The sequence below is a fragment of the Typopeltis vanoorti genome, chromosome 3 (genome assembly GCF_054136105.1).
Source record: "Typopeltis vanoorti isolate ZY-2024b chromosome 3, IOZ_Tvanoo_1.0, whole genome shotgun sequence".
In the NCBI taxonomy this organism is placed as follows: domain Eukaryota; kingdom Metazoa; phylum Arthropoda; class Arachnida; order Uropygi; family Thelyphonidae; genus Typopeltis; species Typopeltis vanoorti.
This window is the reverse complement of record NC_143551.1, coordinates 48,477,589-48,492,278: the sequence shown is the minus strand read 5'-3', so window position 1 is coordinate 48,492,278 and position 14,690 is coordinate 48,477,589. Positions and strand designations below refer to the sequence as shown.

Sequence of the window (14,690 nt, the reverse complement as noted above, 5' to 3'; positions counted from 1 at the left end):
GCTCCAAGCTGTTTCAAGCTATAGCTGACAAGCTTAGGCTTGTCATAATCACCAGCCTTGTACTTTCACATATATCCTTTCCTCATAGAAGTCCATATAGCTAGCCACAACCCAGGTGATCGTTCCATGGTCACGCTCACCAACTGGAGGGAAGCGTGAAACTCCACTTACAATTCCTTCCTCTGATGAAATCATCAGATTTAAAACTCTTGATCCTCGTATGCTTCCTTTACACATTGACAAAGATAGTTATATCTCAAGAACTCAAGGAATTTTTTCCTTATTCCAAAATGCTATCCTTTCATTGCAGTCTATACCACCATAATTAAAATCATCCATAATTACCCCCTTTCCTTGTTCACTAACTTAAGTTGCTTATACATTTCTTCATCACCCTCCACATTCCCTGGCCAACATCCAACTAAATATCTCTTCCTATCAACCTCCACCTCACACCAAACTGCCTCAAACCATTGCCACTATTTTCATCCTTTATGTCTAACTTGTGTGGACATAATTCCTCCACTATCATCAACAGCACTCCCCCCTCCCTTCTTGTAATTTCTATCTTCGTGAAAAATGCTGTACCCTTTCATTTGTATTACCATTAGAACATCATCTTCATTCAACCATGTTTCACTTATTCCAATGATTTTGGGACATATAAACTCATTTGGTGAAACCATTTCATCTCCCTTATTTCTGATACCCTTAGCATTTGTAAATAAATATTGCATCCCAATCTATTCCATTTCTATGCTGATTACCCCCCCCATACAAACAACTTACAATACAAGACAACTGGAAATTATATAAAATTTAATATCATGAAAAAAAATTACACCTTGATGAAAAAATATACATATGTAAACGTTTCACAACAACTATATGCAACTTATGTCACTGCATAGTTAAACCAGATTTATTGGAACTGGTTACCCATTTAGAGTTTCTACTTCCATCTAGAAGAATATGTAAAGAGAATCACAAAATAGTTTTGAAAATTAGAAAAGTACAAATATCTGATTTTTTTTTTTTTTTTACAAATTTTTAATATACAGTCATTTTGAATTAAGGCTTAAATATGTTTAGTTCTCTGTAAAATCTATTTACAAGTATAACTTCAACATTCATAAAAATTCACTCGTTGCTGTTGAATGTATAAAGTCAGTACAAAATTCAGAAAAATAAACTTTTTAACAAAACAGGTGCAATTTAGAGTAACAGCAGTATGATTAGCAAGTGAATAACTTACGTATTGTACAACAATGGAATGTACAGAGTTTAACCATATGGTAATGCATTCAGTAGGAAATACAAAATGTATTAAGGGTATGCATAACAATGAAAATGAATAAAATTTGAGATTTAAGTAAAATATGTTGAAATTTGTTTGTTTTAATTACTGCAAAACAAATAAGCTACGTAAAATTATTCACCATCTTCATTAATAACTTAAAAAGCTAAATTTGTTGAACAAATATTAATTAAAAAAAAAGTTTATAATGCACCAAGAAAATTCTCTTATTTTGCAGTAATTCAGATATATAACATCAAAATAAGAAAAAGAAAGCAGAAGTCATATATGCATATGCAACATGTCCAATAAACATAATATGGCACAAAAGTTACTTCACTACAAAAACACTAATCCTTATCCAAATACTCAATCCAAAATCTTTATATTAACAAATATTTAAAATATAAATCCTTTACATATGTTTAACAGATAAAATTACTCAATTTTATGTCAGATGAAAGAATGTTCTGTTGATTATACTTTACTGAGTTTTGACAACTAAAAATAATGGATAATATTAAAACTGTTTTAAAAAATTTCTTTTTACATGTAATATGTGAAAAACTTTTCATTATTTGTATTTTCATCATACGATTTAAATATTTTTAAAATAGTACTGTGAAATATCAATACTCTTAATGATCAGTTAATTATTTGAAGGGCAAGATGTAAAGATGATTAAAGTAACAACAGCATAATTGAATACAGATTTTTGTTTAGGTTTGTTTCAATCACATAATTCAGAAACACATACTATGCATACTGCATGGATCTAATCACATATCTTTTTTAGTGTGAAATTTCTCTACTGGTTTGAAAGTATACAAATTTTAATTTTCAAAGTTTTTATCCTCCTTTCTGTTGCCATGCATTTCATTGAATGAATACATACCAAAATGGTTTCGTAGTGATAAAAATCCTGTAAATTTATCTAATAAAAACAATAAGGCACAATGAAATGTTAAAATATACAATAGTTCCATCTACAAAAATTACTTGGTCCATAATGTTCAACTCAAAAGAGCTTCACTTGTATATAGGAGTGATGATGTCACTAGGCTATTAAAGTCAATATTCTGACATCAGAAACTATTTACAAAATGTCACCAACTTTATTAACAAGATAGCTTCATTGTTTTCTTCTAGCACTTCCTTTGAGTACTTTGCACTGTCACAACCTTATGTCATTAAGTATAAAATGCCTCTTTCCTGAAGTCAATTATTTAAGTTGAAATTCTTCCCAATATTAAACAGTTGTTTCATTTTTATGATTATTTAATGGCTGTAGTTCTCTCATTTTGTCATAATCATTATAATAATCATGCTCATCAGTATCTTCATCACTACTAGTATTCTTCCGAGGCAACTGCTGTGGAGGAACATATTCAATCCCCTGGTTCATAATGTGATATTCTAAATTATCTACTCCTCTTGACTGACCATTTGTAGGCACAAAATCTGGAACATAGGGAGAGTACTGATTGTTTTGCTGCTGAGATGTATCTGAAAAACAAATGAAAATGTTAAAATCATTATGAGATTAATAATTTCAAAAGAGCAATCCTCATGTATATACACACACACAAATTCACTTTAAAAACATATTCCGCTGAGCAATTATTACAACTCCCATGAATTTATTTCCATCCCAAACTAATAATAAGCAAATGTGTCTGCATATGAAATTATAACAATGTTTCGATACTAAGAATAATGGTGAAATGTCTAAAGTATCTATTGTATGTTAAAGGCAGTTCTCTAGTGTATACTGTACTCCCTATAGTGCTTTTTAAGAGAGTTTTAACTGCTAGGATAATCATTTTGCATAGCAGAGATTTAGAGTAACTCTGAGCAAAATTAACATTCTTGGTATGGAAGCATAAAAATAATTTCATGCACAGACCTGATTTTACTTTAGTATATGTGCTTATCTCTATCCAGTTAAGGGTATGAAAGAAAGTAAATCTTTTTTTTTTTTACGTATAATAAAAACTAGTGAATAATATTATTATTGGCCTTCTACCAGAAGATATGCCCTATATAGGGTGGCAATGGCATTAACTCCACAAATTACTGAAACTAATATGTATATATTTTGTATAAAGCTGAAACTAAATATGTATATAATTAAATATGTATATAAATATGTATATATGAATATGTATATATACTGAAACTAATATGTATATATTTTGTATAAAGCTGACAGACTGCATCTAAATGGTTTTGATGTTAGATGTTTAGTGAGAGCATTGTTCACCAAACATGCAGAAGTACAAATTCAGGAAAAATTAAACAATTAAGGTTGATGCAGATGATTGTGTGATCATGACCAACAAGTGCAGAATCTAGTCTCTCAAGCCAAAATATTAAATAGGATAGTCATTTCAGGAAGTAAAAGTTGGTGTGGGCATAAAGGGATGCTACAGTTTCTATATACTAATGCCAGAAGCATCAGGAATAAGAGAGAGAGAACTTTTTGGCACTGGTTAGTGCAACCTCAGCAAAAGTTATAGGCATTAGTGAGACTTGGCTAACAGCAAATGTCATAGTTGCAAGGATAAAATGTGAAAGGTTTAGTATTTTCAATCAGGTGGCTGTTCATTTGAAGCAGTCTGGTGTGAGATCAAGGCCAATAAGATAAAATATACATTCGGTTGCTGCTATAAGCCAGGGAGTTCCAGGGATGATCTGGAAGACATGCAGTAGCAAATTAGTACAATCAGCACAAGTCGAGTGATTATTATGGGAAACTTCAATTATAGAGATATAAATTAGAAGGAAAAGAGATCACAAGGCAGGAAGGAAATGAAATTTATACATCCATTGAGAGATAATTACTTGAGGCAGCATGTGATGGAGGGAACTTGAAGTGCAAGAGTATTGGACCTGGTCATAAAATCTCATGACTAGGGAGATTGTAAAAAATGAGGAATATTCTGTTAAGAAGGGGTAAGGGGTATATGTGGTATTACAAGGCAGGTATGACAAGGTTAGCAGGAAGCTCAAAGCTGTGCCATGACATAAAACCCTGCAAGGAAAGGATGTTAGTAGTGCATCAGAGATAGTTAAGAGGCATTTAGAGGAAGCAATATTAAATTGTATAACTAAGGTAAGGAGGGTTAATCAGGTAAGAATCAGATGGATGAGTAATATCATTAAGCATGAACTTCAGAAAAATGATATCATACTTTCCCTTGGTTGGTGAGAGTGACCATGTAGTCCTGAATTGGAGGATGAATAGGCATGTAGAAGTATCAAAGCAGAAGGAATTTATGTGGAATTATAAGGCAAGCAGTTATCATAGGCTGAGAAACCAGCTTGCAACAATACAATGGATGAGAGAATTTGAAGGAAGAGAGGTCACTAGTGCATAGGAGATACTTGTTGACAGCAATGACAGATTGTATACTTCAAGTGAGAAGATAAAGCAACTTAGAGTTAAATGAATGACAAAAGAAATTACAGACAATAAAGAGATTATGAAAGGCATATAAAAAGAGAGGTGGAGAGTAGTTGCATGAGGAATAGAAGATGAAAAAACAATAGTGGACAGATTACCTTGTTCGATGGAGATGGGACTTGTGTAACCAATGCAGATGACATAGCTGAGCCATTTAATGATCACTTTACTAGAGTGTTCCATCCTTGTTCCACAGCCTTTATTCCAATGGACGATTGGTGAAGTGTTAGAAGTAAAGGAAGAGGATGTATTCTAAATACTGAATATGCTAAATGTCAGTAGGGCAAAGAGGACTAGATAGTCCTCTTTGTGCTTTAAGGGAGTGTCCTATTAACGTCACTGTTTAATGAGAGTCTCGCAATGAGAAAGGTTCCTGGAGAGTTTGAAGGATGGAAAATAGTGCCATTATATACAGATAGTGGTGGTAGAATGGATGTATCAAATTATAGGCCTGTTTGTATTTCTTCTCTAGTTTTGGAGAAACTGGTAGGAACTCATATACAGATGAGTGCAATATTATTTATACAAGCTACAATGCATTTGTTAAAGAGTGCTCTTGCTTTAATAATCTGGTTACTTTTTACAATAGAGTAATAAGAGCAGTGGATGAAGGTAAGGCATAAACAGTCTTTTTTTTTTTTTTTTTTGGATTTTGCAAAGGCATTTGACAGGGTGCAACATGACAAGTTTGTTTTTTAAATTGCAACATATGGGGTTTGTATATTAGGTTAATGGACTGGATTTGTAACTGGCTTTCTGACAGATATCAGACAGTTGTATTTAGGCAGGGGGTGCAGGAGAGAATTCAAGTTACAAGTAGAGTTCCACAGAATTAAGTACTGTGGAACTCCATTACTATTCAGTCTTTATGGCAATGATATTGTCACAGGACTACAGGGAGATGTTCAGTTGTATGCAGATGATCTGAAGCTTAGGAAGTTATTAGTAATAATGCTGATGTTTTGGCTCTTCAAGAGGATTTGAATAAGCAGGACAGATGGGCAAATGAATGGGAGATGTCAGTTTAATGCAACTAAATGTAAGGTTTTAAAATTGGGATTCACAGATGAGATGCTTCACACTCACTTGGTAGAATTATCCAATTTTGAAGTGGACACTGACCATGAGAAATAAAAGTGTGGTCATCCCATTGTATAAAGCTTTGATTAGACTACATCTGGATTTCTGTCCTGAGATTTGGTCACTGGGATTTGGAGGATATGAAGTAACCATGGAGAGACAGATAACAAAAATGATATCAGGACTGTACAATGTTGATTGTAAGGTTAGACTGAGAGCATGCAGACTGCACTGCAGAGTCTGGTGAATCGAAGACAAAGGGGGATATATGATTGAGGCAATTAAGCTGTTCAAGGGTTATTATCAGATTAACACTTAGGTTATTCATATGGTAGAATGAGGGGAAGGAACAAATGCAAGTGACCATCCCTGGAAGTTATAAAATGAAATAGTAAATAAAAGGGTAAGAAGTAAGTTTTTTTGCATGTAGAATGGTGGTATGGCAGACTTTGTATTAACTAGTATTGACCTCCCACAATGAGTCTTGTGAGTCCATGGAAGCCAAGAAAATAATAATAATAACTATAACTTTAGGACAAATTTCTTATCCTTATGCCTACTTAAAAATCATTATCTTATTTTATATCATCTTTTCAATCTTTCCTATTTAACATGTCTACATTCAGACCATTAAAAAAAAAAAAAATTCCAGTCATCAAATTATTGCTTCATTGCTCTTCAGTTTTCTCATAAATCATATAGAACAGTGGTGTTCAACCTTTTTTACTACACGAGCTACTTTTCTATAAAACATTATTCGGCGATCTACTCTCTTATATACATCACGTTCCTCCCAACCTGGTATCTGATTACACATAAATAAACAACTAAAAAAAATACACAACTAAAAACTTTATTTCTGTATTTAAAATTTTATTTATCACTTTTAATTATTTTAATACAAAAAAAATATATTAATTTAATGAAATTTAATGAAAAATAAATTTAATAAAAAAAAAAAAAAAAAAAAAAAAAAAAAAAATCAGAAATGCTGAAGTATGGTGGTATAAGAGTCTTACAGTGGCTGCACTGCATAGTTCAGAAAGCCTGGACAGAGGGACGAATTCCCGATGATTGGAGTAGAGCTCTCATAGTACCCATATATAAAAAGGGAAATAAAACTGAATGTGAGAATTACAGAGGTATTTCCCTACTGAGTGTTCCTGGCAAGATCTATGCAAGTATACTTGAGAAACGGTTGAGAAGAATTGTGGAAGAAAAGCTTGGTGAAGAACAAGCTGGATTCAGGCCAAATAGAGGCTGTCAGGATCAGATCTTCACTTTATGACAAATAGTCGAGAAAGCATGGGAATATAACAAAGATCTGTATTTAAGTTTTGTCGATTTGGAAAAGGCATATGACAAGGTGCCAAGAGAGAAGCTATTCAATACGCTGCAGTTATATGGTGTCAATGGGGCATTATATCAAGCAATACTTAGTCTTTATTTGAGTTGTGAGTCAGCAGTTAGAATTGAAGGAAGTACAGGAAGATGGTTTAATGTTAAATCTGGTGTGAGACAAGGATGTACATTATCCCCTCTGTTATTCATTATCTATATGGATCACATTATGAAGGAATGTGGTATTAAACCTGATATCAAAGTTGGAGATGTTAATGTCAGCTCTTTGCTTTATGCGGATGATGTTATACTTCTAAATAAATCCGCTACAAGTCTGCAAGATTCTCTGACTAAATTGAATAGCTGTTGTAATAGATATGGTATGAAGGTCAGCAATAAAAAGACAAAGACAATGAAACTAGGCAGAATCATTGAAAATGTCAACTGTGTTGTGAATGGAGAACCTGTGGAACAAGTAAAACATTTCAGCTACTTAGGCACAATTTTTACTGAAGATGGTAAACTAAATATAGAAATAGACAACAGAATCAGCAAAGCTGGTATCGTGGGAAGTCAATTGAATAAATTCATATGGAATAAGAAAGAAATTAGTCGGAACACTAAATTAGCTGTATACAAGACTGTGTTCAAACCAATTTTAACTTATGGATCTGAGAGCTGGGTCAGAAGTAAAACACTTGACCAAAGACTAGAGACCGCAGATATGAGAGTCCTGAGAAAGATTAGAGGCGTGAACAGATGGCATCAATGGCAATATCATATTAAAAATGAGGATATTAGGAAAGAACTTGACATTGTCGGCATCCAGGAATGCGTTAGCAGAGCTAATCTCAGATGGTATGGTCACTTAAATAGAATGGGAGAGGAAAGATTAGCAAAACAAGTGTTCTCTGCCAGGTTGGCAGGAAAACGACCCAGAGGAAGACCAAGATATAGGTGGATTGATACGGTACAAAGTGCCTTAGACGATAGAAATATAAGATCTGATAATGTTGGAGTCTTGACAAGTAACAGACTGATTTGGAGGAAAATTGTAGATAGGAAGTTAGTAATGATGTAATTTTTTCATGTAGTACTGTCATATCCTGTACACCCCTTGAGGGTACATGGCAGGAATTTGATGATGATGATGATGAAAAAATATATCTATATTGGAATAAAATATTTATTTCTCTATTTTGGAAAACCAAAGAGTTAGAAAAAAATAACAGATTGATTACACACTCACAAGTTACAGGAAATGCTGGCATTGTTTGGACCTTGCAATATTTTTATAGTCAAGTTGATATGAAGAAGTGGCCAATTGCAGACAATCATCCAAATGATCATTTGTAATTTGGTTTCTTAATTGATTTTTTATGATGGTCATATTTGAAAAAGCGGATTCTGACAAGTATGTCCATCCGAAACGACAGAATTTTTCATGCAATATCAGTTAATATTGGGTATTTTTCATGTGCATACTTCCAAATGACTTCATTGTTTATTGATTTTAAATGTAAACTATTCTGAATGTTTATTATCTCATGTTCCACTTCAGCTTGATTTATATCAAACAGCCCACTAATTTTATTTGAAATTTCTGTGATGTTCACGTTTTCTTGAAATGGATTATTGATAAAAGATAATACAATCATTTCAGTTTTATTAAAATCTTTAAATCTTGAATTTATTTCTTCCTCAAATAATTCTATTTCATGAATAAATTCTTTTAAATCATAGTGAAGAATTTCTTGATTTTGTTAAAAAAATTTTAATAAATATGGGAGATGTCTAAATTTGCGGTCATTTGTATTTTTCTTTAATAAAAGTAAGTATTGTTGGAAAGGTTTTATTGAGCTTAACATGTCAATTAAATTTTTATCTCTACCTCATAACTCTAAATTTAAATTGCTTAATTTCATACAGAAATTTACTAAAAATGATAAGTGTAACAACCATCTTTTATCACTCAATTGTGGATAAATATCTCCTTTTTCATCAAGAAAATTTTTTATATCATTAATTAATACAAGAAATCTTTCTAAAAATTGACTTCTGCTGATCCAGCGAACATTATTGTACAACAGAAGTTTCCTTCCTGTAATTTAAATAACTGCCATTGCAGGCCTTTTCCTCGAACAGAATTTACAATTTTAAATGCAATATCCAAAACACGTTTTGTGTTTAATCTTTTACTACACAGTACTTGTTGGTGAATAATACAGTGGTACGTTAAAAAATCAGGATACTTGTCATCGTTTTTACATAATGAAATGAAGCATGATTTATTACCTATCATTGCAGGAGCACAATCAGTAGTAATAGACACAAGTTTAAAAAGCAGAAGTTTGTGTTGTTTCACAAATTCATCAAATGCTGAAAAAATGTCTTCTCCCCTAGTCCTTCCCAATAATGGTATAATTTTCAAAAGTTCTTCTTTACTTGAATAATCTTGAAATACCATGTGAATAAATATCATTAACTGAGCAATATCAGTGAAGTCGTTTGATTCATCAAATTGTAATGAAAATGCAACACACTGGTGAATGTCTGACATTAACCTGGCCAGGAAACTTTTCTCCGGCAATTGGAACTCTTCCTTTCGGCAATTTGAAACCTTGTCTGCAGCCTAGAAGTAGTCTCTCTCTCTCTCTAGCAACGTCTCGAACCAAGAAGCTCCTTTCTGGAAGCAGGAAACTCCTCTCTAAGCAACGTGGATCAGAGCAGTCTCTCTGATGGTGACTCTGGACCGGGCGGCCTCCTCTCTGACAGTAATTCTGGAACCGGGACCCCTTCTGCTTACTTCAGTCCCTTTTTATTAGGCCTCCTCTGAGACCTCGCATGAAGTTTGGCAATCCCCAAAGAATTGGTATGAGTCTTTCATCTTAAGTTTCAAGTTCGGCATGCCTTTTGTTCTCCTCCGCTTGCTTTTGATTGTAAGTTGCTGGCCATCGGAAAGTTGTTTGAACTCTTTCTGACTGACTTCGGAGGTGTTTACACTTAGAGCCTGCAAGCCTTTCTCATAAAAGTTTCAATAACAATCTATCTAATGCCGCCATGTACAGCTTCAGTGACAAAAACATTGCCTTTGTTTTTAACACTCTAACATATTCTTATTAAAGCAGTATATACAGTTAGCTTCAAAAGAGTTATTTACAAAAACATCTAATACAAACTATACTGAGACAAACAAAGTTTATTTTTTTACAATATTCACATGGGACGTAACCTAAGTAAAAAATCGATATAATGTGCTTTGGAATATTAAATATTTAGGCTACAATCAAGTTTTTACACTTTGCTTATAATCGTATTCACTCGGCTCGCTGTTTGACTTCCACTGATCCAAATTAATTCATTTACCCGGACTTATAAGAAAATTACTGATTTTAATGAAAAATAAATAAACAATAGCAATACACTTAAAGCAAATTAAAAATAATACAAAATAATGATAAATAAAATATTATGTTTTCAGTTTTAATTAAATTTGTAAGTAAGGAGGAATACACAAGAGATCGACCAAAAATTGCTCTGCGATTGACGGGTTGAACACCCCTGATATAGAAGAATATTATCAGCCAGGGAATTTGTAAATGCTCAAATGAAGTTATGTTCTTTTCAGAGTTATTGGCTGGAACTTTTGTCCAACTCTACTTCCATCTCTTTTGTATGTGGATTCAAATGCATGACTACCCAGAGAAAAAGCCAATCTCGTGGGTGATAAACAGATTTTGAATAGATCCAAATTACGCCTAGTTTGGGATATAGACTGTAGAGGTTGTGTGCATCTTTCTCATTAAAAGATGATATTATTCATTTTTTTTTTTTTTGGATACCCCAGCTCTCAGTCCAATCCAATACAATTTTGGGGATGAATTAGACCATAACATATGGAAACAGAATCAATGAAAGATAAAAGTTACGAGCCCCTGGAAGTTACGAAAGGAAGCTGTGAGCAAGAGGGTGAGGAATGGTTTCTTTGCATGGAGGGTGGTTGAATCATGGAATGCATTGCCTGATAGAGTGGTAAGAACAAGAATGATCAATGAGTTCAAGGAGTGGTATGATAGATTTTGGGTTTCCTAGGAATGATCTTCCCAGAGGCATAGCTAGCAGGGAGGATCCACCTCGGGCGGCACTTGGAACCTTTTTGAACTTTTGCAGTTAATTCTAAAATACAGTCTTGAGAACTCATTTAATATTATAATACTACTGCAAATTTTCCTCATAATTGCTGTAAGTGTTGCTAGTTGTGAGAGGAGTTTTTCTAAATAAAATTGATTAAGAATTACCTACATTACTATGAAATAGACTTAGCCAATGTCATCAACGATTTTGCTAATAAAAAAGCAAGAAAAATAACATTTTAGAATGTTGAAATTAAAGTTTTACTTCAAAAATAAACATAGTGTTTTAATTTATTTCCCTATATGTCGTTTTGCCTTTTTGTAGTATTTTTGGTGTGTGTTGAGAGGGGTGGCAAAAGCTCTAGCTACACCACTGGATCTTCCATGATAAGTGTTTTGACTCCATGGAGGCTTGAATAATAATAATAATAAATATGAGACCCATCAACTGTACAGGAGTAGTATCAGATTATTTCAGATAATGTCTGATCTTTCAGACATTATTTGGAATCTATGTTACATTAAATTTATGCTGTTATTAAATGATACACTTATAATGATAATGAAGCAGAGATTCTAATTTTCAGTTTACTTGAAATGCTTTTATAAATTCAAAATGAAATAGCAGTCCTAAATTCATTTCTTCTTCTGGTGTTATTCAGTGATTTCTAATTCTCTTGAATCATAGTAGTATAACTTATATAAACATCACAGCTTATTTTCAAAGGATGCAATCATTCAAAATAATTAATCACATTTTTTTAAAATATGTACTAAATGATTACCTGAGGTAGCAAGTGTGGTATCTCCTATTAAATCCATATATCCCACTGACTGATTTTGCATTTGAGATGAAGGAACAAGATAATCTTCTTCATCCACAGGAAGATCTGCTGTGCTATCTCCTGATTTTCCATTGCGAGGAAGAGTGGCAGTGTTTTGCATAAATACATCGTCATCTCCAACTGTGTGGAAAAAAAAAATCTTAAAATAACTCTTTAAAATCCATATCAGTTTTAATGAAGATAAATTTCAAAAACAGTAACAGATATCATAATTAAAATTGTGATCTTTCAGAAAAAAAAAACAAATCAGTCTTAATATTAAAAAAAAAATAGCAGTAATAAAAAATAATTGTTAGAGCCAAGTTAATTTGGAAAAAAAAAATTAAATGAAATATAAAGCAGTAAAAAAAATGGTAGAAAATATCCAGGAGTAAGGATGCAATCATGAGCACATTTTGGCATTTGAAATGTGGAAAGCAGTTGGGATATATGATAACTGATATATGATATGGATACGATATGGGATATATGATTAGAAATGCTTGAATATGAAGTTATAAAGTTTTATGGTGGCTGCACTGCATATTCAGAAGACCTGGCCAGAGGATGAGATTCTAGATAACTGTAGAAGAGCTCTCATAATGTAAAAAAGGGAAATTAAACTAAATGCATGTTGAAAGTTTTCTACCTTGGTTCTACTATACATTAAATATACCAAAAAATCATATACACTTGGTTTTAATCCTTTACTCAAGGAAACAAAAGAATGTTTTTTGCATGAAATATATTCACGTCTGAGCTACTTGTATATAGAGACTAATGACTTCACATCATTTGCCTTAGTATGTCTCCCAGGGTCTGACTCTCACTAATAAGACCTCAATAAAGGTTGAAACTGCTCTGGGTAGTTTTCCTTCCCATTATGCATAACATTTTACATGTCCAAAAGGGTGTGTGTGTGCTTTGCTTTATGGGATGTATACTAAAGCAAGTGATGTGAAGTCATTAGTCTCTATATACAAGTAGCTTAGACGTTATATTTCACAGGCAAAACATTGTTTTGCTTCCTTGGTAATTTCTTGGAAATCTTTTATGTAAACTAAATGCAAAAATTTCCCTGTGGCTATTCCAGGTAAGATTTTTACTAGCATATTTGAGAAGAGGCTAAAATAATTTTTGTTGAAGGGAAACTATGGGAAGAACAACTCTAGTTCAGGCGAAATAACAATTAATAAGGCGAGATTTTGTACAGTATGATAAATGGTGAATTTACAGAAATATAACAAAGTTCTCTATTGAAGCTTTCTTGATTTAAAAAAAGCATATAACAAAGTATACACCAAGGAAACTGTTCAAACACTACAAGCGCTGATAGCATCAACCTAGCCAAAGATTATTGGGATTTCTGAGACATGGTTGATAGAGGATGATATAATAATCGTAATTGAAGTGGCAGGGTACAGCATTTTTTGGCAGGATAGGAAAGGAAAACGTGGGGTGGAGTACTACTTATGATAAGTGATAACTTATGTCCTCTAAGAGTCGATGCTTTGGAAGGCAGTGACACAGGTGATTTTGAAAGCATATGGTGTCAGGTAGAAGTGACCAAGACAAGATATTTAGTGGGGTGTTGCTATAGACCAGGGAGCACAGAAGGCGGGGACCAGGAGATGTTTAGGCAGTCGAGCTTGGCCAGTGCAAGAAGAATGATTGTTGTGAGAGATTTTAACTACAGCAGTATAAGCTGGGAAGAGGAAAATGCAAGTAGTAAGAAGGGGATAGAATTTCTGGAATTCTTGAGGGACAAATGTCTTCGGCAGCATGTAATAGAGGGAACAAGAGGTTCAAGAGTTTTAGTTTTGGTCATAGCGTCAGAAGAGCTGATAATAAGTGAGATGACATCTCTCCCACCAGTTGAGAGAGTGACTATGTAGTTTTGACTTGGAAGATGAACAGACATGCAGATGTATCAAAGAAAAGGGAACGTATGTGGAATTATAAGGCAGGTGATTATAATAGTCTTAGGTATCAACTAGGGGCAGTTTCATGGAGGGTAGAATTGGAAGGCCAGGATATCATTAGTGCTTGGGAAATTGTGAAAGAATATTTGTTAGCAGCAATAGTAAGCTATATTCCACGGGTGAAGATGCTGACACAATTTGGTGTAAAGTAGATGACAAACGATATCAAACAGGAACTGCAGTTGAAAAAGAGATTATGGAAGATATATAAGGAGAGGGGGAGTATAGTACAGCTACACAAAGAATATAAGACGCAGGCCAGGAGAGTGACCAGAATAGTGAGGAAGGCAAAACTGGAATATGAGAAGGGATTGGCACTACGATCCAAAGAAAATCCTAGGAAATTTTTTAGCTATGTGATCAGTAGGCGGAGAAACGATTGTGAAAGAATGACATTGCGGGATAAAAATGGGAATAGAGTGACTGATGCAGAGGACATAGTGGAGTTGTTCAATGAGCACTTTATTGGAGTATTTCATCCTGGAGGAGGTTTTAATACTAGAGGGATAGGGCAGGTTCAGGGTTTAGAGGTGCTAGAGGAGAGTGTGTTCCAAATACTGAGTACTC

At 33.5% G+C, this 14,690-nt stretch overlaps 1 protein-coding gene across 3 annotated transcripts in view; it reads right to left on the bottom strand.

Annotated features, from left to right (window-relative positions):
• Positions 1 to 802: 802 nt before the first annotated feature.
• Positions 803 to 14,690, bottom strand: part of LOC150108109 (epidermal growth factor receptor-like) — a 495,579-nt gene continuing 481,691 nt past the window's right edge. For all 3 annotated transcript variants that reach the window (XM_090415594.1, XM_090415593.1, XM_090415595.1), the window contains 2 exons: positions 12,103 to 12,282; positions 803 to 2,803 (listed from right to left, as the gene is read on the bottom strand). In XM_090415594.1, the coding sequence (XP_090271720.1) occupies positions 2,547 to 2,803; positions 12,103 to 12,282 (437 nt within the window). In that variant the 3' untranslated portion in view covers positions 803 to 2,546. The remainder of the gene's footprint in view (positions 2,804 to 12,102; positions 12,283 to 14,690) is intronic.